This window comes from Lasioglossum baleicum, chromosome 8 (assembly GCF_051020765.1).
Source record: "Lasioglossum baleicum chromosome 8, iyLasBale1, whole genome shotgun sequence".
NCBI lineage: Eukaryota > Metazoa > Arthropoda > Insecta > Hymenoptera > Halictidae > Lasioglossum > Lasioglossum baleicum.
The window spans coordinates 5,616,898-5,642,188 of record NC_134936.1 but is presented as its reverse complement, the minus strand read 5'-3'; the positions used below and the strand labels follow the sequence as shown (position 1 = coordinate 5,642,188).

The following is a 25,291-nucleotide window of genomic DNA, read 5'->3' as shown; positions in this document are numbered from 1 at the left end:
GCGGCGTGGCGTCGCGTCCAAATGCGGCCCGCGGGCCTGCGGGTTGCTCATCACTGTTTTAAAAACTGTTTAAATAATTATTTCTACAATAAATTATCATTGAAATAATAATTCAAATAATGAATATAGAAACAAATTATAAAAAGTTATTTGTTTAAACAATTATTCTAACAATTATGGAAATAGATTATTCAAATAGTAAATATATTATAGAAACAAATTACAAAAATTTGTTTACTTAAAAATTGTTGAAACTATAAATAAGAATAAATAACTACATAAATAAAATAAATATTATAAGGCCGAACACACCGTACAGAATGATAGAACGACAGAACCGAAATCCAGAAAAATAACAGTTATAGAATCGAAATAAGCCAGATATAAGCCAGAACCGATATTCTATTTATTGTTAGTAACAGTCATAACATCATTTCGGTTCTTCATAACTGTTTCGAGAACCGGATCCGATATCGTAACAGTTTTCAAGCCCTGGAACCGAGTACACGGATAGCCGACTATCTCATGAGGTACCCGGGTAGCCGACTATCTCATGAGGTTCTGAGACCACATGAGATGCTTGGGCACCCGGGTACTCGGCTGTCTTATGAGATACCCGGGTATTTTTGCTCTACCCGGGTGTCTCATGGGTACCCGAGTACCCGGGTATCTCATATACGGGTAAAGGTACTAGCTCTAATACACACACACACACACACACAATATTACAAACTTAAAACTATTTACAAACTATTTACAAACTTAAAACTATTTACATACAACTATTTACAAATAAGCTACACGTCGATGTCCGAGTCATCAGACGTGACCACCCACTCGCCATGATCATCTAGAACGGAATCAACCGCCCGGTCTATTTCATGGAATCTAGTTTCCTCCCCTATTGCATGCCGAATAAAATTCTGCCAATTTTCGGCGGACACACTTTCCACGGCTTGACCTACAAGTTGACGGACATCTGCCAACCTGTAGGTCGTGTTTTGCTTCCTGATGAAGCCTTTGATTTTTGCCCACGCGAGCTCAATCGTGTTAAGCTCGCAGTGGTTAGGGGGAATGCGTAGAACAATATGCCCTTTCTCTTTAGCGTACTCATGAACGACATAATTTTTCCCCGGTGGTTTATATTTTTGAGCAATCTCTATTAATTTAGATTTCACATATCGGTCGTGTTGCATTATTTCCCCCTTACCATGCAGCCACTCGACGATACGATTTTTATTCCACGACATGGTCGGAAATTTATCCTTTTGCACGCTATGATATGGTGCGTTATCCATGACGATAACCGAATCTTCACGCAGCGTGGGCAAAAATTTCTTAAACCATTTCAAAAATGTGTCCCCGTTCATTTCTGAATGGTAGTCACCAGCATTTTTCTCGGCATCAAAACAGAGGAGGGCCCCAGGTAGAAACCCGTCTTCTGACCCGACGTGCGTTATTATTAATCTTCTCCCCTTTCTGGCGGGAGCAGGTATGCCGGTGGTGAGCTGCCTTCCTTCAGCATTCCTCGGGCTGCTGACCGTCGTGTCCACCCATAATTTTCGGACGCAGTCCCCGGCATTGTACCACGTCTCGTCCAGATAATATATGTGGGTTCCGAACCACCTTTTGCCAACAACACGTGAAAAACACCCCGGGTGGGTCACTTTCCGGTTTTTGACCAGACGGTCACCCATCCTAGTGCCGGTCACGTTCCACGTTGTTTAACTTCGGTGATCTAACGAGAACCGGTGCTTTCAACGGGACTACGGTTGTTGGCTTTATACAGATTAATAATTACCTGCTTTTGGCCAGATAAAACGAACTAAAAACAGAAAAAAGATTTGAAATAAAGATTTTTAATTGATTAAAGAACAGCTATTTAAAAAATGTTTCGCATCGCCGACGCGCAAAAAGATTTGAAATAAAGATTTTTAATTGATTAAAGAACAGCTAAATATTTAAAAAATGGGCGCTTTCGAAGCTTTGAAATTCGAAATCTTCGACCTTCGAAGCAAAGTAACAGCCCTAATATGTAATCGAAATGCATTATTAATATGTATAATGCGAGCTTACCTTTCCTTTTCGATTCCTCTTGAGTGGAGATAAAGCGGAGGATGTGGTCCCAGTCCCATTTTTTATTCAAACACTTCAAAAAACAGTGTGAAAGACAAAACAAAGAGAACTGTGGAAAGCGTGCGTCAGCGTGCGTAATGCAGTACACCCGGTAGAACGCGAATGAGGCAGTGATGCCAGAGCCGTGGTACTGTGGTACTAAACCATACCCCCACCATAGCCTACTATCGCTCCTACAAGATATCGTAGAATTCGTTGGAAAATTAATGGAAAAATTTGATTCGATAACGAGGAATGCGGCGAATTTAATTGTGAAATTTGAATAATACGAATGACAATGTAGAATGAGTGCTAGTTGAATGTGCAAACATTTTATCGATTTTTCTGTATTATTTTTCTGTACATTTCTTCTTTTATATTTTTATATAGAAACATTAAACGCGTAAAAATTAAGATTCTTTATTCCATAGATTTGTTTCCAACAATCTCCTGTGTAAGAGAGATGCGAGCATGGCCTGCTGCCAATTTTGGCAGGTCCTATATTCCTGCCTTTGCTGACCCAAACCCTGTCCCTGGACAAGGAATAGAAAATTCGCTTGAGAAAATAAGTTTTAGAAATAATCTATATATATAAGAAGGTAAAGAGTTTATTTAAGAATGAAAAGTATACACGTTATGAACGCTATTTTCGCGGATATCACGAAACGGTATTACATATTATTACAATTGAGAGAGTATACGCGCGTACATAAAATACAGTACTCGTTCGGAAGATTCGTTGACTTTTCACGTAAAAGTTACCACACGCGCGCGCGCGCGAATCAATTCTATTCTATTTAATTCTAATTTTTTTTTGGCTAATCTTTGATAGATTTGCAAGAAAAAGATAGAATATTTTTTACAACGGTAAATCAAACATAATTATACGAATTTATAAGGGGGGAACGGAAAGAAATACTCAAGGATTCACTTCAGCCCCCTCGAGGGAGATGCATTTCTCTCAGCGCGCGGGTATCTTTTCGATAGTCCTGCCGTAATAGGAAAGAGGCGAACTTCTCAGATTATAATCCAAGAAAGAACTTTTTGGACATTCAACGGAAAGTGGCCCGTATCCCGTGGACTCGCGATACGGGTAATAATCTTTGAATAACCTATAGTCGGTGGGGGAGAGGTCGGGTGAATGGGGGGGGGCTGTGACAGCACCTCCGTTCCGTGCTTCTGATATCTCTCACTGACGGATGAGGAGGCGTGAACTGCATCGGCGGCGGCAGCAGCAGCAGCAGTCGTTTCTTGAAACAAATATGGAGCACCGCGATTCGGATACAGAGATTTACAGGCGGCTGAAGCATCTGCGAATAGGATGGCGTGGTTCGTATCGGTAAGTTTGGTATCGGTATCGAAGAATTGACACAACAGCAAACCGCCCGCACACCATCATACCTCTCTTCCGCTCTCTCTCTCGCTCTCTCCCTCTCTGAAAAATATACACTTTCACGGCGCTCAATTTTCGGTTCCCCTTCGGACGGCAACCCGCTTCTCAATTTTTGGTTCCCCTGCAGAAGGCAACCCGCTCGGCGTTTTAGGACCTCGGAAACCACAAAACTATTTTATATAATAAAAAGATATATATATATATATATTGTTTTCTCGTTGGTTTTATTATTTTTTTATGCTTTTTTGTTTTTTTTTTTAAATATTCGTCGTGAAATTTCGTAATCGACGTTAAATCGAATTCACGCGATCACGTAGAGATTTTAAAAAATTAGGCGAAAGCGTGTTAGAAGAAGGAAAATATTATTTCATTTGCATTAAAATGATTTTGAAAAAGTTCTAACTTTCTTCGAAATGAATCTACATGACTACACAATTCCGAAACCACTTACAAAAAAAAACGCATTGACCATAGTACCTCATGGGTAATGTGGAAACCTATGGGTACGCGAGTCGCCCCAACGCGCCACGCGCAGTGCATACGGCGTGCGGTAGGTACGGGCCTGAGGAGCTCCGCGGGACTATGGCCACCACGGGGAGCGAGACACGCGGGCGGGAGAAGTAGGCGTCCACCGAGAATTCCCTAGCTCGTGCGCTATTTCTGCCCATGCCTGGTTTAGTACCACAGTACCACGGTTCTGGCATCACTGGAATGAGGCAGTCTGCAGCGCTGCAGCGCGTGGCGTCGCTTCAGTGCCACTGCGCGCATGCGTTGTGCATTGGGAGTACTACCAATCAGGGCGAACCTGCGCAGCGAACGACGCAAACCGGTCGTTACCCAAGTCCTTTCTTTCGTGAGACAGACTTTAGTGTTATCGATGCTCCGGAGCACAGCACGCTCTACCTCATCTGTTGACACTCCCGCCCCAGAAACGGGCGCTTTATGGTGTATATCATAGAATAGATGAGACATTTCCTCGCGAAGATTCACTCGTGAGTCTTTCTACTTGGTTTCGGAACCTCAACAGATTCGCGTTTGGTACAGCACCAGCAGAAAACGCACCAACAGGTAGTGGATTCCAATCTCCAAATCGACGCGCTTCATTTTGCCTCCTAGTCTCAAGTACAAGTTGAGATGTAACATACGGTGAAACGTAATACTCATACTTGTTGTGGTCCATCGCGGCTATTCTTCCAAAGCTACCAGATGGTATCGCTTCCTGAGCAACGTGTGCTCCATCAGCTGGCACTTCAGGGATCTACAAACCAAAGCCCACCCGCGTGACTACAAGGCAACGGCGTATGTAGAGCGGAATCGAGTACGAATTGCACATTCTCCCAGGCTAGAAACGAATGAAGTCACTGACAAGCATATACGTGGAAAGAATTCTGAAGGAAGCCACATGGTTTATGTAGAGCGGAAGCAAGTACGAATGGCACGTTCTCCCAGGCTTGAAACGAATCAAGTCACTGGCAAGCATATGTGATTGAAATAAAGAGAGAAGCAGTACCAGTAATATTGGTAAAAATACTATGAATATATATTAGAAACTAGCTTTCCCCGCCACGCGTTGCTGTGGCTCAGAATTTTTTAAATTTATGTTTCTACGTGTCACGGATGTGACATTTATATGTTTTATTATTATTATTTTATTATTTATACATCAGTGTTTTCGCAAACGTGCCACATTCACATAACTTGAAGTAAGCAGTTAGCGTTGTAGTTGTCCAGTGGAAAAAGTCGTCAAAACTTTTGAAGGAATGGACTTTTTCGTATGCTGATTTCTCATAAACGTCTGGTTCAAACCCCAGCTTTCTACGTTTAACCGTTCTCGATTGATGCCGTCACAAACAGACAGACAAACACGGTTTTAGCTTTCTATGTTTAGTCGTTCTCAATTGATCCTTTTACAAACATACAGACAGACAGGATCTTATGAAAGTAATAGTTTGAAAGGTTGATATACATGTCATAAAATTTAATTAAAGCCTTAACCTACTGCAATGCTTCTTGATACACGACATTCTTGACGGTTCTATTGGAAGTGCAAATGAATAGGTGAGAAGGGCTGCTAACTCGAGAACAGGCGACGTAAAATTGTCCGTGAGAGAAACAATCCGACCTAAGATCTATCCCGGCAATCTGCAACGTCTGTCCCTGAGCTTTATTAATGGTCATTGCGAAGCAAACGCTAATCGGAAACTGAATTCTTTTAAATTGAAAGGGGAAGTTGGTTGGGATGATTGGGATCCTAGGAATAAAGACCATTTCACCCTTGCCACTACCTGTCAGGATCATAGCATGAATGACATGGCGGTGAAGGGCCTTAATTAACAATCTCGTGCCGTTACAAAGCTTGGGGGGGTTCAAGTTCCTCATCAACATTACAGGGACACCAATTTTAACTTTAAGAATATGAGCGGGAAGCCCGGGAACAGCTATTGACTCTAGGAACTCTGTAGGGTATTGAACAGACTCATCTGCAGTTACTGTACTGTTCAAAGACCTGTAGTGCATTTCTTCAGCTTCAAACATATCGAGCACTGCCGAGTTGATCGAGGTGGCCTGATCATTCGTTAGTGTTAGGATGGCTCTGTTACAGAGCCACTGCTCAGACTGATTAGATATTGTAACGAAGTCTCTATTTCGCTAAATAAATGGACACACTTTCATTAACCGTAATACGCTACTTTTCGGAGGAAGGCAACTTATCTTTGGCTAAATCGCTTTTATCGCCTTTGACGTCTTCAACGTCCGCTCTCTCTCTCGTGTTTGTCTTTCGACTCTCAATCGTTCCAGCGTCGTTTTCCTAACGACGCTGTAACCAACCTGAATCTTCCAACAATTCTATACAACGGATATACCGACAGACGCGTAACATTAGTATGCCGGTAGACCCGTAACAATATGTTAGCAGCATCAGGGTACACTCGGGAGATCAGGTCTTCAATTGTTAACACAACATTACAGAGCTGGGGTGACAGTGTCACATTGTCATCGCTGCCGATAGTGCCATCTCCTATTCTGAGTAGGAGAGAAGAGAAGCTGGCACTCTCCTCGCTGCCGCCAAGTTGAACTCTCATGTTGGTGGTGAGAGTTACTTTTTCGATGGCAGGCCAAAGGGTGGACTGTTTCAAACATGCATTAACTTCGTCGGCGCGGGTACCTCGGTAAACGACTGGCAAGATTTGTCGGAAATGTCCAGAAAACAAAGTGGTGATACTTCCCATGACAGTATTCGTAGATCTAATGTCCCTAATAGTGCGGTCCACAGCCTCGATTGCCTTCTTATTGGCCATGGTACATTCGTCCCAGACAATTAGATGGCAGTCTTGAATCACCTTAGCCAGGTCACTGTTTCTGGAGATATTACAGATTGGGGTCTCGCTCCTATCTAAGTCTATAGGGATTTTAAAAGTCGAGTGGGCTGTCCGACCTCCAGGAAGTAGAGTAGCTGCAATCCCAGAGGATGCTACAGCTAACGCTATCTTTCCTGAACTCCTAACTTTAGCCAGGAGGACACGAATCAAAAATGATTTCCCGGTACCTCCTGAAGCATCCAGGAAAATTATTTTGCCGCGAGAATTATCTACACTATCACAAACAAAATTGAATATTGTTTTCTGGTCGACAGTGAGTTGGTTTTCACGGGTCAGGTCACTTGCCAGTTCTACAGGGTCGTGGTTGGCCTCTCTATAGTATTGAAGGTTTGGTTCGATACTTAAATTTTGAGGAGATGGCATGGAGTAATGAGAGAGAGGCTGGCCTCCATTGGATTGGACAGCCTCTTCTAACAGTGCTAAGCCCCTATCATAGCACATATCTTGGAATTTCGAGTGGTAACTCGGCATCTCCGACAAAGAATAATTAAGCAAACGAGCTCTGGTTTCAGCTCTCGGCGTATATTCAAAAGTGTTAAGTAAGACATGAGAAGGGGCGCGTTCATTGAATTCTATCGCTCTGCATAAATTGCGGATGATAACTCTAGAGCTATCATCCAAGACTCCATATTTACATATCTCCGAGTAAGGGATTCCTAACATTTCAGGATTAAAACAAAGTTCCCCAGCTATATCAACTCTAGGGGGTTCTAGTAGGTAAGTCTTTGATTTGTCTATTTCTGACAATGCGTCTTGCACGGTTGAGTTAATGTATTCATCGATACTGTTGAAAGAAATTCGTGAATCATGTGTTAACAAAACATATGTTTGCTCATTCGGAGTGTCGTACCAGATGGTATAATTACACTCCAGCCGATCCGATTGTGACATAACGATTTCACCATAATCCATGACACTTGTTAAGGGCAGATCAGGAATTGGGACTGACAGGTTTGACTTGTGCCGCGATACCAATCTGAGTTGCCCTATCAAATCGTAAATTGTTCCGATGGTTACATTGATCGCGGGCCCCTCCGATTTCTTTAATCGGAACCTTGTTCGAATTAGAGGCTTTGGCCACGCTGTCTACTTCCTCTGCTGGCGCGAAGTTCGAATCTCCCATTTTAGCGGTATATATCGGCTAACTTATCTAGATCCATGAACCCAGTCGATGCAAGGATTGCGCGATGACCAGCCGGCAGATGGTCAAGGAAAACGCTACGCACGACAGCATCGTCGCAGGTGTCACCGTTTAAATTTCGCAAGCGATTTAAAATCAGGGATGGATTGCCGTCGGACAATACCTGCCCCTTTAATAACCGTCGGTGATTGGTTTCCGCAGACGGGACCATACGTCGCAATGATGCGTCGCTTAATTTGTTGAAATATGTCCGGAGGGAGTGGAAACAATAGAAGCAGATCCTTTACCATAGTCGCTTCGGCGGTGATACGGGCTGCCCGCATCGTACCCTCCGTTTGTGCGAACCATAAGGTTGGATCATTGTGATAAAATGGGGGCATCTTGGGGATACGGTAACTCTCCCCATGGTTTGAATCATCGCCTCCCCCAGGTGCCGGCCCATTGCCTTCGGTAGACATCTTGATTAAAATTCCAACGGACAATATACAAAAGGAATATGACTTGTCCCCAAGCTATTTGCCAACGCAAACAGGAGAGAGGAAAAAATATATAAAAGGAAGCTTAATGTTCGGAGTCGTTAGACCGGGACAACCATTCGCCATCACCATTTGCTTCCAAAGTGGAATCCGTTAAGTCGTCGATTTGGCGAAACCTGCCCTCCTACTTCATTGCGTGACGAATAAAGTTCTGCCGCATCTCGGCGGACACATTTTCAATTGCACCATCGACAAGTTTTTCAATGTCCGCCAACTTGTAGGTGGTGTTTTGTCCTCTTGTAGAGTTTTTGACATGTGCCCATGCAAACTCGATGGGATTCAGTTCGCAATGGTAAGGGGGAAGCCGTACCACAGTATGCCCATGCTCTTTTGCATGTTCGTCTATTACATACTTAGTTCCTGCACTTTTATATTTTTCTGCTAACAGCAGTAACTCTAATTTTACAAACAGTGAATTTATCACTTCCCCCTTTTCCTCCAGCCACTTACTAATGTCACTTTTTTTCCAAGCCATGGTTGGAAATCTGTCCACCTTGACACTATGGTATGGAGCATTGTCCATTACGATTATTGACCCATCTTGTAACTTGGGCAGAAAACTTTGGAACCAACTAAGAAATCTGTCGCCATTCATTTCTTGGTGGTAATCACCAGAACCTTTCTTCGCCACGAATTTAAGGAGGGCTCCAGGTAGGAACCGATCTGACGACCCGATGTGAGCTATGATTAAGCGTTGTCCCTTTCCTGTTGGGTTGGGTATCCCAGTTGAAAGTCCCCTCTTAGCAGCATTTCGTGGGCACGTTACACTTGTATCGACCCATAATTTTTTTCGGCAATCGCCAGCATTGACCCAGGTTTCATCCAAGTAATAAATTTTCCTCCCTTCGGCACGTAACTGTTGGATCCTCCTGACATACTGTTGTCGCCAACAAATAATGTACGGTCTATCTATTAACGCACTATTGCGTGCCCGGGTAATAAATTTGAACTCCTTTCGCTTCAGCAGTCTATATAACGTCGTCCTGCTGAAGTCTGGTAAATCTGGGTTACTATTCACTGCTTCTACAATTTTCTGCATGTTCGGTATTTCTTTTCCTAACCAAAAGTCATGCACTTTCCTCCTGATAGCTAAGATACCCTCCTCGAATGTCTTCTCCAGAATGTTCAGTCGTGACCTTTTTCTATTTGGAGACGAAAGGAATAGTAGATTTATATTCCGAAATTGTCTTCGAAATTGTTAATTGGCCAATTCCAATTTGCTTTGATATGTTCAGAATCCTGGCCTTATAAGGTAGCTTTGGATACTTGATCAACGCATGTGAATTGAACATAGACCAGAGATTGGAAATATTTTTATCTAAATAAAATAATATAATAATAAAATAAATCTAATAAACTAACTATAACTTTCTAAATCTAATAAACTAAATGTAACTTTCGTTTATCTTTTATTTGTACTTATTTTTCTGAAATATATATTCGACATAGTTTATCTGCAAGATACTCTCCAGAAATTTCATTCATCATCTGTAGGTTATCGAAGCTCGAAGTAACAGCATATGCGTATTCAACGCCTCTAGCGGCGAGAAGTTATTCGAGAAGCACCATCCGTAAGATACAGCTGAGAATTTTCAGTTCATCTTTAGCCATTATTTGAGAGCCGAAGGCAGCGCCACCATGTATCTAACGGTGTATCTGTCAGATTTTGGCTACGGAAGTCTATCTGTAAGATTTCAATGGAACGATTTCGTCTTACAAGGGGAGCCCAGGGTAGTCGGAATCCGGATTTTCGTGAAACTTGCAGTATTTGAAGATGACATATCCAAGTTTAATTTAGCAAAGCAGTAGCGCGCGCTTCTCAAGATTTCCCGAGAAAATGGCATTTGAAAATTCGGTTTACGCGTTCATAAGGAGTTCGCGTTAAGCTATGAACATGAAGCGCAGTGGCCGAGGGCGCTGCGAGAAAGACTGGTAATCAGTAGGTCGCTGGTTCGAGTCTTGCTGCCGACATTTTTTTTTTTAATCTTTTTTCAGTTTTAATCCTAAAATTTATGAAATCTGCCATTAAACAATTATTTTTTAAATAGAAAATGCATGTTTTTTATTTGTGGGTATTGAAAAAAATCGAACATAAAAATAATACAGTGTTATATTTACTTTATTATTGCTCATTCTTTATTAATAAAAAAAATTACGTGTTAGTATGACACGACCCAGAATGATACTCATCGTAAAAGCATGGGAAACAATAATTTTTTCGGCATCTAGCACACACTATAAACGGAGCGTTTGTACAGGAGCACGCCGTTTTCAAGAGTTCTATTGGAAAGCACACTTCATTAACATTCATAAAAATTTCTCTGGTATCGCAGAGTTTCGACGCATACCACGCATACTTTAACATATTTACAAATATAGGGGAAGACAGTTGGTGATGTACAATTGATTGTATTTTTATACAATCCTCCCTGGAATTTATCTCGCGGTTTTGCTGAATTTAAAAGGAACAATTTTGTAACCGCTTAATTAAATTTTTCACTTGTCTGTAAAAATATACATCACACGGCTGTACCAGAGGAGTACATTTCGGAGGTATAACCTTGACAGTACACGTTGGCATGCCTTCGTCATCTTGAAAAATTTCATCGTACATCACCGGATTTGTCTGTCCTCCCCAAGAATCTATCAATAGAAGGAACTTCTCTTGTGTCACATACGGCTTTAAACAGTCATTTAAAAACGTTTTATACAACGCAGTTGTCAATCTTCCCGACTTCGAACACGTTACAACAACATTTTTATATTTGTCCGAATATTGTTGCACTAACTGCTGAACCCTCGGTCCAAATTTGCCGGATGTCTCTTGCAGGCACACGAAAACGGCAGGTAACAGTTTCCCCGTCAAGGTGAGAGCGTTCTGTGCAGTATAGGAATGCGTCACCTTATTCATGCACTTCTTTTGGACGGTAATTACTTTTGATCCTCGGTGGGCGAGCGTACGGTTGAATGTAGATTGGTACTGACAGCCGGTTTGGTCCGTGTTGATAATGAAGTCCGAATTGAATGTAGGTATCAGGGCGCGAGCTTGCGCACGGAAATTTTCTGCTGAAGCCCATATTTCCTCCATTGATGCGCTTTCGCTTTCCGAAACATATTTCGTTATTTTGCGTTGCCGTATTCCATGTTTCTGTTTAAATGTATGCACCCACGAAACACTTGCTTTAAATTGAAAATCCTGAAACTGGCTCGCAGCAGCTAGAGCCCACTCCTGCAAGTTTCGGGTAGTCACTTGCTGACTATTGTTTCTACATTCCTCAAAGCGGTCATTTGTCCATGAATCGATCAATGCATATTTGTCGATTGATGTCCCACCACTTTTAATATGCTCTTCCCACTTTGGAAGTTCCTCCATTCGTTTCAAGCGGGAGCACCCTTTCTTCTGCAAGTTCTTCAATGTCCAACCAGGATGTGATTTTGCAATATTCACCACTTTAATTTTGTAGTCCAGTGGAATATACTCTTTTTTTGTTGTCTTCGTCTTCGGCTCATAATCTTCCGGTGAACTGGATCCTTCAACTCCTGTGTACGTGTTCTCGTCGTCAGTTTCATCCTGCATAAGAAGCTCTTCACATTCGACGAGTTTCTTTTCGCACCGTGCGACTGTAAATTTCTTCTCCTATGGCAATGGCCTCCTCATTAATGGTTGCTGATCCTTCTGGTGCAATCAGGTCTTGTCGAGCAAGGAGATCTTCAAAATACACCACAGCATCCTTTAGCTGCACCTTCGCAATATCATTGCGTACATTATCATCAGGACACACAGATTCTTCTGCTGTCGAAGGGCCTTGCACGTCCACAATTTCCACATCCGACATGTCTGGAAACTTATTTCGTCTAACAAAACTGATACTTTAAAAAATCGTAATGGAGCAGCGTGACGTTCTCTGTTGCACTTCTGATCAAGTCTGGTTGTTGGTACATTTGGTCGGTCTTATATACGAACGCTAGCACAATGATTTTCGGAGTTTTTTATTACTTCGGTACCGGGCAGTACGGTTTTCTCCGATCGGGGTAGCGAAAATAACAGTCAAGTAATATATAACTGCTTTTCATATTTGGGATGGAGGACCGCTGACTCGGACCAGGAAGAAGACGTATTCGCCATTTGGCTGTAATAAAACCAAGCGCGACGTCTGTTTTTGGGATTTACCTGGGTTGACCTCGCGCCTCACCTAGGTAAGAGTCTACCCCGTCCCTTCAACAGTTACTATCATCCTCATGCTGGTACCCCTTGCTTAATTGCTTTGTGCAAACACGAAAGAAGATTTATCCAGGCAGACTCGGTTTATCCAGGTAAAGGAAAACCGGAAAACCCAACACTGCCGAGAGAGGTATAAATAGAAAATAATATTCTATTTGAAAAATAAAAATAATTATTCAATCTCTGCGATACCAGAGAAATTTTTATGAATGTTAATGAAGTGTGCTTTCCAATAGAACTCTTGAAAACGGCGTGCTCCTGTACAAACGCTCCGTTTATAGTGTGTGCTAGATGCCGAAAAAATTATTGTTTCCCATGCTTTTACGATGAGTATCATTCTGGGTCGTGTCATACTAACACGTAATTTTTTTTATTAATAAAGAATGAGCAATAATAAAGTAAATATAACACTGTATTATTTTTATGTTCGATTTTTTTCAATACCCACAAATAAAAAACATGCATTTTCTATTTAAAAAATAATTGTTTAATGGCAGATTTCATAAATTTTAGGATTAAAACTGAAAAAAGATTAAAAAAAAAAATGTCGGCAGCAAGACTCGAACCAGCGACCTACTGATTACCAGTCTTTCTCGCAGCGCCCTCGGCCACTGCGCTTCATGTTCATAGCTTAACGCGAACTCCTTATGAACGCGTAAACCGAATTTTCAAATGCCATTTTCTCGGGAAATCTTGAGAAGCGCGCGCTACTGCTTTGCTAAATTAAACTTGGATATGTCATCTTCAAATACTGCAAGTTTCACGAAAATCCGGATTCCGACTACCCTGGGCTCCCCTTGTTAACCTTCAGATTTATACGAAGCTCGATGTAGCAAGATGATTTATTCGATTGTTATATTCGTGACGAGTATTTTGCAGAGATGAAATCACATGTATTTTTATTAGTTATTTTTATTTGAGTATAAATATCTGACATCTTGATTCGACGTTGCCAAGTCGTAATAATACGCAACCGATCCGTATTACCGACTTCGCGTAGCCGCGATCGGGTGACGTCACGGCGTCTAAGCCCCCCCCCCACTTTGCGTCAGCCTAAAATGCGTGAATTTTCTGGTTTAAAACGGCAGATCGTCTCATTCTAGTTAACGGCAAACGCTTATACTTATATCGCCCGTATCACCGCTTTCGTTTAGCCGTTACCTCTCTTTCGTTCTCGTTTTCGTCAACCCGCTTTTCTTTGCGTATCGTTAGTCGTTTCTAGACTGCGGATCTTTATGCAAAATAAAAAATATATGCATTGATTGCTGGACACAGGAGCCAAATAAAAATTGTATTCTTCTTTTTAATTATGCTATTAAGCTGAAACTAAAACATTCATGTCCTTAAATATTTTGAACAAGTCCACTGCTTTAAATTGTACGTACCCATTTTTGTCATAAGTGCATAAAATCCGCAGTCTAGTCATTACGTTTATTGTTGTGTTTTCTGTATAACTATGTATAACTCCTCCGAGCCGGATCGATCGGCGGGTCTCAGCATCTCAATCTGAGATCACGATTAGTGGGTGAAAACATTCGTGCAAACGCATCAGCGAACGTGTGTGCGATTAACGTTAAATCGCACAGTACATTCAAATCGTTTCAGTGGCCGTTGCCACCCGCTCGCTTGTTTGGTGTTATCGTCGCGTTCGCGCTCGTTGCCGCACCGTTACGTTCAAAATGTCAACGGCCAAAAATTTCATCGCCTCGCAGTTCGAATTGCACAAGAATATTCACCGCATCATCGTTAACACGAAGAAAAAGGGGACGGCCAACCTCGCGGAGGCCTACATACAAGCACGGTTGGATGCACTCTTGCGCAACTGGGACGAATTCCGGGCGAACCATCTACAGCTCCAGGAATTATGCATAGCCGACCTTCAGAATCAGGACTATTACGTGCGCGACCTACAGTACGCGTGTGAGGAACTGTTCATCGAAACCCAAGCAACGCTATGTGAGATGCTCAAGGACCTCTCGCCCCGCGATTCCGACTTGCGCGATGTTTCAAGCTCCCGTGGTCACCAGAAGACATCATCGTCAAAACTCCGCCGTATCGACGTTTCGAATTTCTCCGGCGACTTTAAAGACTGGCCGCTATTCAAAGCTTTGTTCACGTCGCTGGTTTTAAAGAACGCGAGCCTCGACGAAACCGAGAAGTTTCATCATCTTCTCCCGAGTCTTAGCGGCGACGCTCTCGATCTCGTCCGCAATTGACCAGTTGACGGCGATCATTTCGGACGTGCGTGGCAGTTCATCGTCGGACAGTACGACAACACACGCGTCCACGGCGAAGTCGGAATCTGCGACGGAGCTTCAGGAAATTCGCGGGACAGTGAAACAAGTACTTAACGCGCTCGAGGTACTCAAATATCATGTTCTGCATTGGGGGTCGTTTATACTATTCTGGGTAACTCGACGGCTGGATTCGGAGTCGCTGAAAGCGCGGGAGCTACTAATTGCGGATCAAACCGAGTATCCGGAGTTCTCCGTCCTTGACGATTTTCTGCAACATCGCATATGCGCGCTTACATCGATCGAGAGAGCAAAAGCTGTCACGACGGCACAGAAATCGCGATCGTCCAGCGCTCGATCGCACGCTACGTTGCAGAAACGTTACATTCTATGCACCGCGGATCACTACCTCGGAGCCTGCACTCAATATCTCTCGAAGACTCCGGATTAACGAAAGCAGCTCGTTACCCAACATCGACGCTACTGCAACTGGTTGGGTAACCACCCACGAAAGGCCTGTCGCAGCACTAAGCGGTGCACGAAATGCGCTTCGCGACACCACACGTCGTTGCACAAAGCCTCCACCGTCACCTCAGCGTCCTCGTCGTCCTCGGAGTCATCACCGACAGACGAGTTTTCATCTGCAACTGTTCACCTCGTCGTTCCTATCTCGCCCAAGGAGACTGCACTCGTCAACGTTATTTCCACCACCGGGAACAGCTTTCGAGGTCTCCTTCATTAAGGAGTCCATTTGCCAACGATTGCATCTTCCACGGCAGCCTGCATGCCTATTTACGGCATCGGAGCGGATCATAATGTGACGACACGGGGCGTCTCCACGTTCGTCATATCATCGCTTACCGAGACGTACAACTGCGAAGTAAACGCCTTTATTTTACCCGAGCTGACACATTCTGCACCCACCGTGGCAAATCCGAACTCGTGTTGGTCACACATACAAGGGTTGAAGTTGGCCGATCCTTCCTACCTGGATTCGCAGCCGATCGACATCGTGATCGGCGTCGACGTGTACAGCCGCATCATTCGACCCGACATCAGGCGGGGGGATGACGACGCTCCAATCGCCCAACTCACCGCGCTTGGTTGGCCATCCCAGATCCTGCAGTCTTCGTATTCACTCAGACTGCGTCCGTCAGAGTCTCCAGCTTCCAGTGCGGCGTCGACCGGGACCTCTACGAGCTGCTGCAGAAATTCTGGGTCCAGGAGGAGCCGAACACTCGGCTCGAAGCGATGCTGACAGACTCCGAGCGTCAATGTAATACTCATTCCCGCGACCAAACCGGGGGATACATTGTGCGTTCGCCGTTCGCAAAAGAAACCCTTGCGAGCTCGGGGACTCGCGAGCAGCGGCGCTTCGAATATTGTTGCGGAGCGGAAAGGCACTCGCGTCGCGTCCTCAGTTCCGGAGAAAATACACGAAGTTCCTCGAGGAATACGAACGTCTCGGCCACATGTGCGTTGCTTCCGATCGCGAGAATGTAGCGAAAACCGTGTTCTATGTAGGTAGGCGAATTATGGACTTAGAAAACGGGATGGGACGATGTTCTTCCGCCCGAGTTCACGCGTCGGTGGGAGCGATTCTGCACCGACTTGCCGGAAATTCAAGATCTGACTCTGGATCGATAAGTCGGACACCTCGACCGCGACCGCTTCGTCGGAATCATGGTTTCGCCGATGCATCCACGCGCGATGTTCATTGTAATCTATATCCGGGTCAGGAACGACGATGATACCTTCCGCGTAACTCTTATATCCGCGAAGTCCAGAGTCGCTCCCGTCAAACCAATGACCATTCCGCGTCTGGAATTGTCGACCGCGCTCCTCCTCGCAAAGCAAGTCGGGCACATCCGAACAGCGTTGGAACTCGAGCGAATACCAACGCATCTGTGGACAGATTCGGCCGTGGCGCTCGCGTGGATTCGCAGCCCTCCCTCCAAATGGAAGGATTTCGTACGGAATCGCGTCGCGGATATATATCAATTCGCACCGCAAGCCTATTGGCGTCACGTTCCAGGGACAAGCAACCCTGCTGATTTAGCGTCCCGCGGTGTCTCTCCCCGAGCATTGCTCGATTCCATTTGGTGGCGAGGGCCTACGTGGCTGCGAGACTCCTCTCCAGCATGGTCCGCGGAAACACTGTCTCCGGATCCCCGCTTCGAGGCCGAGAAATGACCTGAAAAAACGTCCATATGTTACGGGCCGCGTCGAATTCCACGTGGAGATTCTCGTCGCTTACTCGGTTATTACGTACAACTGCATTGTGTTGTCGAGCTGTGCGCCGGATGAAGATCGATAGAGCGGATCGCGGACCAGCGTTTTCAGTGGCGCTCACCACTATAACGGTCTTTGTTAGGTCGTTCGACGGGTTACGGCGCGGCGAACGGCCGCGCTAGTGGTGAGCGCCAGTGAAAACGCTGGTCGGCGGTGGTGTGCGGCGGTCTAGTGAGCGACGACCTTTAACCGCCGCTGAAATGGAAAACGCTCGTCAGTTTTGGATTCGCCAAACACAGGCGGATCATTTCACACACAAGAATTTCAGGCAATAACGCACGGCATAGTCGTTTTTTTTTGCTGACACAAACGGCATGTTGCGCGTGGGAGGACGCTTGCAGCACTCCCTCGTCGATGTGGATAAAAAAAACCCGATAATCTTGCCGCGATCCTCGGCGTTCACCTCTCTCGTTATCGCTCAAGCGCACTTGCACAATTAGTACGCCGGCCCACAGCTCACACTCTCGACGTTAAGAGAATCGTATCGGATTGTCAGCGGTCAACGACCAGTGCGATCCTTTATCAATCGACGCGTAACGTGCGCTGGTCATAGAGCTCGTCGGTGTACGCAAATTATGTGACAGCTCCCGTCGCGCCTGCGAACTGCCCGAACTACAACTACTATGTTAAAACGGCTAATCGTCAAATTGTGTCGATTGCCCGTCGAAGCGAATCGCCCCGCATCATAAACCGTCGTAAAGTATTCTCCATGAGAGAAACGTATCGTTCTGCGCAGCCTTCTGAGCTGATCAAGATCAAGCATGGGCAGAAAAGTACGCGTGCTAGGGAATCTCAAGGAATACCCGTGGAATACCCCCACTTTTCCCGGCCGCACGTCTCGCTCCCCGTGGCGGCCATAGTGATCAGAGCAACTATGGCCGCCAAGGGGATTGAGACGCGCGGCCGGGAGAACTGGGGGTATTCCTTGAGAATCACTAGCACGCGGGCTATTTCTGCCCATGCCTGATCTAGATGGGGGGGGGGGGCGCAGCGAGTCTATCATCTCTCACTTCACTACCCACTCCCCACTTTCTTGAACCAATTAGGGCGAAGATGTGCAGCGACGAACGAAAACAGGTTTTCACGCGGTACGGTTCTCTCGTGGAGAATACTTTAAATACAAGTCGGCGGCGTCTATTGCCGAAACTGCGTCTCGGCAGGCGGGGGGGGGGGGGTTGAAATGTTCCGTCCGACCGATACGCAGTCGATCTGCCTTACCGACTTCGCGTAGCCGTGATCGGGTGACCTCACGGTGTCTAAGCGCCCCCCCCCCTACTTTGCCTCACCGCTTTCGTTTAGCCGTTACCTCTCTTTCGTTCTCGTTTTCGTCAACCCGCTTTTCGTCGCGTATCGTTGGTCATTACATTTATTGTTGTGTTTTCTGTATAACTGTATTCACTAAATCGTGTGTGAATACAGTTGTTAAGTTTTCTCTAACAAATAACGAGTGAAGATGACAGATAAATCTCGCGCGACATCTGGATTCGAATTATAATCCATAAGATTACAAATCTATTTGTTCCAGTAAAATTTGACGGATACTTTGCTACCAAGTAACGACAGATATAACCGTAAGATACATCGTGACGCCTGTATTCGACTCTCAAATAAAAGTTGAAGACAACCACAAAATCCTCGGAGAGACAGACGAATAAACTCTCCAAACCGAGTGCTCGAAAGATAAAGTTACATACTTTTTATTCTAACCTCAGACGGCCTCAGTCATGTACAAAGATCGGGTACCTTGGCCACCTCGATAATTTCGCATAATTTCATAATGTTATAGCTGGCGTCAAGACGAATCCAACGACCTACTTTTTTATGACCCTGAGCCCATAAATAACGCTGCAATATTTTATTCCTGTTTTTCGGCCCACTGTGTGACAGCGGCGCGGCGCCACTATGGTCTGGAAACATACTGGTTGAATTCGCGTGTGTTCTCGCAGAGGAGTTTAACGGAATCGCTTCTTCAACTGGCAGGGGGGGTCTATTTACAGGCATCGATGGATGCCCCCAACATAAACATACAAGGGAGCTCGCTTCGAGGTCAGTGATGGTAGGTAAGGCGCTTTTTTCGCGCATGCGCGAGTTTCGTCAGGACCGTACTACGTCCGAAGTTTGTGGGGAACTGTGGCGGTCTCGGCGGCGCCCTACGCCGCGCCGCGCCGCTGTCACACAGTGGGCCGAAAAACGGGAATAAAATATTGCAGCATTATTTATGGGCTCAGGGTCATAAAAGGTAGGTCGTTGGATTCGTCTGGACGCCAGCTAAACATTATGAAATTATGCGAAATTAGCGAGGTGGCCAAGGTACCCGATCTTCGTACATGACTGAGGCCGTCTGAGGTTAGAATAGTCGCGCATGCGCGAAAAAAGCGCCTTACCTACCATCACTGTTCGAGGTGTCTAATTGTCGCGTCAGCGGCGAGACGTCAAGGGGGGTATTCGCGACACCGAGTCTATCGAATTACCGCAGATCGTGTCTAACAAACAACATTATATTAATATTTCGGTACCCATTGTTACGATAGAGTAGCAAAATTATAACAAATACACATACAATATTTTTTGTTCATAAAAAATAATTTTTATTCGTCAAGTTATAAATGTCATACGGTAAAAAGTCTGGAGTTTATGTAATGCAGTTTATACTTTGTCGTCATATTATATATATAAAATAATCGTTCAGCTATAGTTGCACGTGGTTGCAATATATATATATTAAGAATGGAAGATATCAATGCTATTATAATGGGGCAGATACTCACTATATTGCACATTTTTAAAGATATTTTGATAATTTGACAAGTTATTCCGATAATAACTAGAATCATATGCAATAGTGCTGCAAATATACAAATGGAATACCTGCCACTCTCTTTGCCATACCCTTTTAACAGGCGGCAAAAAAGCATTGAGCTCCCGTATATTAAACTACATTCTAATAATTTCTGTCCTAGTGTGACAATATGTTCGCAATTCCACTTCATACACCTCACGGGTTTTTTGTTGTTGACGAATCTTAGAAACTTCTCCTTGCGCTTGTCCCATTGAGGGTCCCACACTTCATCGATGATCCAATCGCCTTCAGTGTTTTTAACTGCGATACCAGGCGGCAGGTTGTCAGGCCTGACCATAACTCGAGTCACGTCAGACCGAGTACTTGGAGAATACCAGTCACAGCGCTCCTCTACCTTCCTGCCTCTTCCTCTATTAATTATTACGCGCCTTGCTTCCAGATACGAGTCGTATGTTCGATCGAGTAGAGCATTGTAAAACACTTCGATCCTCTTAGCTGGTTCCTTACTCCCGCCTAAGAAACCTCTTGCCAGGACGTAGAACTCTGATGAGCTCAAATGAGTAGTTCCCAATTTAACAGCTTTAAACTCCTTGAAACATGAGACTATTGAGTGCAACACCTCAAAAGATCCACACCATAGACCATTCATTTTAAACACCATCCTGCCCCCATTTTTGATGACTTGCAATAACGACAAGACGGAATTGAGAAAGCTGATAGTGCCCCTGGCACTGTCATACCAAAATGCTCGGTTCTCTGTAAAACCTCCGCTGTATTCACCAGCGTCGAGGATCAGCATGTCCGCTTTGCCATACTTCAAGCATTCATCAATAATTCTTCTCCTACATCTGTCGTCCTTTATATTTGCCCGATCAGGCACTCCAGGGGGCGACATTTGAACGACACGCATATTGCTTTGAATGTTCATTATGGTTGGATCTACCATTCTGTGCCCCTTCTCCTGAAGGGTGCTTGCAAGGTATATTCTTGGTGTGCCTTTGACGAAAGCCTGAGATAAATAGTCAGCAAAGCCCCCATATCCGCTTGTAGGATCACAGAAAATGACACAGAAACTGTTCCGCCAGTTGGGCTATGAGGTTGTTAGCTTGTTCCCTGCTGATTTCTTTTTCGGGGAAACCTTTTGCGACTATTCCTATAGTCTTCTCCTCCCTTTTAGTATCCTCTTTCCCTCTGGCTTCCGTGTTCGGCCTCCTCGAAGAGATCCTTGAATATCCAGCAGCGATAGTGATGGTGAGGAATCTCTCCTAGCTGACTTCATTTCGTAGGCTTCGTAGGCTACACCGGCTTCGTGTGCTTTGTAGGCTTCGTAGGCTTCGGAAGTATCGTAGGCTTCATCAGATCAGGAGAGTGGTGGGGGGGGGGGTGAGTCAATACCTCCACCCCTCGCCCCTGATATCTCTCTTTTGCCACGGCGGAGACGTGGGGTGCAGCCCCATCTTGTAATAATACAGGGGGGCCGCTACCTGGATAAAACGCATAATATGCCCTCAACGCATCTTCGAACAACGAAGCGTGAACCGTACCGGTCAAATGCGTGCCGGGTTGGAAAAAGTGACAGAGTAGAATACCTCCTCGGCACCGTCAGACACTAACCTGCTGGCGCAGGGTAGTCGAACGAGGAACGGGGGGAGTGAACACTCGATCAACACGGGGTGACCAATACGTCGGGGAAGGGCGGTCCTCGTATAGGATCCACCGCTCATCGCATGTTATTAGGCGACTTAGAAAAGCTCCCTCAGGCCTCCTCCACAAAAAAAGCATGGACGCAGGGATCTGCGTTTGTTGGAGTGAATCCGATACTTCGAAGGATTCTGTTTAGTTCCTCATTCCATAAGCGGCCCGCTTGGCGCAGGCCATATAATGCCTTTACAAGTTTACAAACTTTGTGTCCTGTGCGGATCTTGTCTAGCATGATTTGTGCCCTTTTTATAAGGTCGGTGTCTTCTTCTTCATGGACGATCGTGTGAAGCATTTCTTCAAGAAGTGGGGGCATATCCATATAGATTTCCGTGTCGATTTTGCCGTTCAAGTAAGCAGTTGTTATATCCAGTTGCGCGACACGAACATCATACTTCGCGGCTAATGCCATCAATAATCGAAGAGATTCGATTCTCGCTACTGGTGCGAACGTGTCATGAAAATCTATATCTGGTCGTTGGGCGAATCCTTTCGCCACAACTCGCGCCTTCCGCCTTTCTAAGCTTCCGTCCGGTTTGTATTTGTTTCGAAGAACCGTTCTGCATCCTATGACCTTGGCTTTGTCTGGTTTCTTGACTAAAGTCCAAGTACGATTTGCGACTAGGCATTTTATTTCCGAATATCACGGGGCAAACGATCGATAAACGTAGGCGACCCGCTCGAAAAAACGGTGACGTTGCGGAATTTGAAAAGTTTAAAATTACGCAGATTATCCTTCAGGACTTAAATACCTCAGGATTGGAATTCTAATTAATATTTTCATTAGGGATCAAAATCATTAGGGATAATGTCGTCTTATAATAAAACTTTATTCTTCATTTTCACGATTGTCAAATATTAAAAAAACTACAAATTTGAACACAAATCTATCGTCCGTAAGGTATATATTACGATTGTTAATGTACATACGACTGACATTGCAGCCAATAATAGGGTTAATATGTTGGTGCGTATACCGAACAGTTTGAATACAAATTTTAATAATTGGCAGCTAATACCCAGAGCAGTTATAAGTACAATTTGTAAAGACATGGATTTACATGTGCCGTAATTTTTCTTGTCTCTGCCATACTCATTGTTTAGCTGATTAAAACGTGTCACATTGGCATACACGATGCCATATTCTATTATTTTTTGTAGAATTGCCATAATGTTGTCCCACTATTCATTACATACTTCTATTGTATATATATTCAATATCATTATAATTAAGGTGCAGACACCCGACGTCACAGCTAATAAAAATCTTGTCCTTGCGTGCTTATTGTACATTTTAAAAACAAATTTTATTCTTTGGCAGCTCTGACCAAAAAAAATTAGGATCATAATTAGCAATATTGTCCATCTGCAGCTAGCATAATAGCTCTCTTCACTGTAAAGATTTGTCAGCCGCTTATACTGTTTATAATTAGAATATATTGTCGTATATCCGGCCATCAATTGAATGAATGTAACGCTGTCCTCCGTGTCCCACTGGCACGACTCCACGGTTTCTATCTCATTAGTGTGCTCCATGTTTTTATTCTTTTCTGTAACATTGTAGCGGAACGAAGCGAACACTTCGTCGAACCGTACGCGATGTCGCCGGTGACTACGCACAGCGCTGTGCGAGAAAGTGAAATACCGTGGAGAATAACTTGAGATTAAACACAGAATTGAGTGACTGCGAGCGGACTGTATTTATTTTATGTAATGAGTACAGAAGAAGATTAAGAAACGGCGTTGCACTTCGTTTTAGACACAGTAGAAAATGATTGATGTGATTATTCCGCGACTGGCGATTACAACGAGTCATCGATCTCTGGTCCGTTTTCGAGGACCCGGAGATTCCTCAAAGCGGTGTCGTTGGATGATTGGCTCAACAGGATCACGCGAGTATAACGGATCGATGATTGGTTGATCATCCTCGCGTGATCCTGTTGATACCCGAAGTCGGAGCGCGAGCCGATGAGCGACTTCGCGTGAAATCGCGATCGGACGCTGACGTCACGACGGGACGAATGACTGTGTGTCGATTCGCTCGCGAACAAACATAATAAATAAAATTAATTTCATTAATCAAGTAAGGCAGGGAGGAAGAGAAGAAAAAGAAGAGGAAGTAATTAAAGGAAGCCAAAGGATAGAAAGAAAGCCGGAGAAAAAGGATAAAGAAGACAAGCAGGAAAGGTCTTGGATGGAGGAAATCAGAGAGATGATAAGGGAAGAAATTAAGGAGGGATTAAGAGAGACGTGGAGACAAGGATGGAAAGAGATAAAGGGAGTGATGAATCATCTGAAAGAAATGAGAGAGGAGTGGGAAAAGGAAAGGGAAAAGGACAGAAAATCGCTGAAGGAAATAGAAGAGAGAATAAAGAAGATAGAGATAAGAGGGAAAATAGAAGATAAAATAGAAGAAAGGCTAGAAGAGATAGAGAATAAGAGAGGTAAAGAACATGGAGAAAGGAAAAGTGAAGAAGTGGAACGTAGGCTGAAAGCGCTGCAGACGAAGTGGGAAAGAAAGGAAAGGGAGATAAGGAAGAGGAATATAATAATAAAGGGTATAGAAATGAAAGATAGTGGAGATGGACAAGAAGAAGTACGGAGCTTAATAGGGGTGATAGGAGAAAAGATCGAAATTGAAGAAGTCAGGAGAGGGGGCAAAAAGGGGACAGGAAAGGGAGAATGGGCGGTGGTAAAAATAGCGACAATGGAACAGAAAAGAAGAATAATGGCAGAAAAAAGAGACTGGTAGGGAGAAAAGAAAGGATAGAAGACGACCTCACATGGGAAGAAAGAAGAGTGCAATGGAGGTTAAGACAGATAACGGAGAAGGAAAGAGGAAAGGGGAAAACAGTCAAAACAGGATATATGAAATTATGGATAGAAGGGAAGGTGTGGAAGTGGGACGAGAAAGAAGAAGTACTGACGGACAGAGAAGGAAACGAATGGAGAGAGAAGGAGAAGGAATGGGAGGGGGAGATAAAAAAGATAAAAAAAATAAAAAAAAGAGATGAAGACATTAGAAGAGAGATGTAGGCAAAAGGAAGAAAAGCACACTGGAAAGACCTAGGAAGAAGGAATCCAATGACACTGGTGGAGACGTGCGGATACAAGTAAAATTAGGGAACTGGCAAAAGAAGACTAGGAGAAGAACAAGGGAAGGAGAGGAAGGTGGGATGGAGTGTGTGTGTATGTGGGTGGTGAGAGAGAGAGAGAGAGTAGTATGAAAGAAAAGATCATTTGTAAAGGAAACGGGACCTCCTTGTAACCCGTAAGGGAACAAGAAATAAATATACTAAATAAATAAATTATAATAAATAATAATAATAATAATAATAATAATAATAATAATTGTAATAAACTTACAGAAATTGAACTGCTGACCTGCTCGCTTGCCGTGTCGAAGCTGGTGTAAACGGTACGTGAGGTCGGTGCTTCGATCTTGCTCAAATTTTTTCTGTATTTGTATATAGTTTCAAA

General features: G+C 44.2%; 3 protein-coding genes and 1 pseudogene across 4 annotated transcripts in view; 1 reads left to right on the top strand and 3 right to left on the bottom strand.

Annotated features, from left to right (window-relative positions):
- The window catches only part of LOC143211335 (uncharacterized), a 125,330-nt gene that overhangs the window by 13,288 nt on the left and 86,751 nt on the right, over window positions 1-25,291 (top strand). The window lies entirely within an intron of this gene.
- Window positions 798-2,135, bottom strand: LOC143211131 (uncharacterized). The gene is made up of 2 exons (XM_076428591.1): window positions 2,077-2,135; window positions 798-1,626 (listed from the first exon to the last, which is right to left on the bottom strand). The coding sequence occupies exons 1-2, from the start codon at window positions 2,133-2,135 to the stop codon at window positions 798-800; spliced, it is 888 nt and encodes a 295-aa protein (XP_076284706.1).
- On the bottom strand, window positions 8,690-9,604 carry LOC143211130 (uncharacterized). The gene has a single exon (XM_076428590.1). It carries the CDS (start codon window positions 9,602-9,604, stop codon window positions 8,690-8,692), a length of 915 nt encoding a protein of 304 aa, XP_076284705.1.
- LOC143211338 (uncharacterized) lies at window positions 10,318-13,584 on the bottom strand (annotated as a pseudogene).

Coding starts and splice junctions, on each gene's coding strand:
- LOC143211131 (XM_076428591.1), bottom strand. CDS start 2,135: ATGGGACTGGGACCACATCCTCCGCTTTATCTCCACTCAAGAGGAATC. Junction 1,627..2,076: donor AGAGGAATCGAAAAGGAAAG/GTAAGCTCGCAT, acceptor TGTTGGCAAAAG/GTGGTTCGGAACCCACATAT.
- LOC143211130 (XM_076428590.1), bottom strand. CDS start 9,604: ATGCAGAAAATTGTAGAAGCAGTGAATAGTAACCCAGATTTACCAGAC.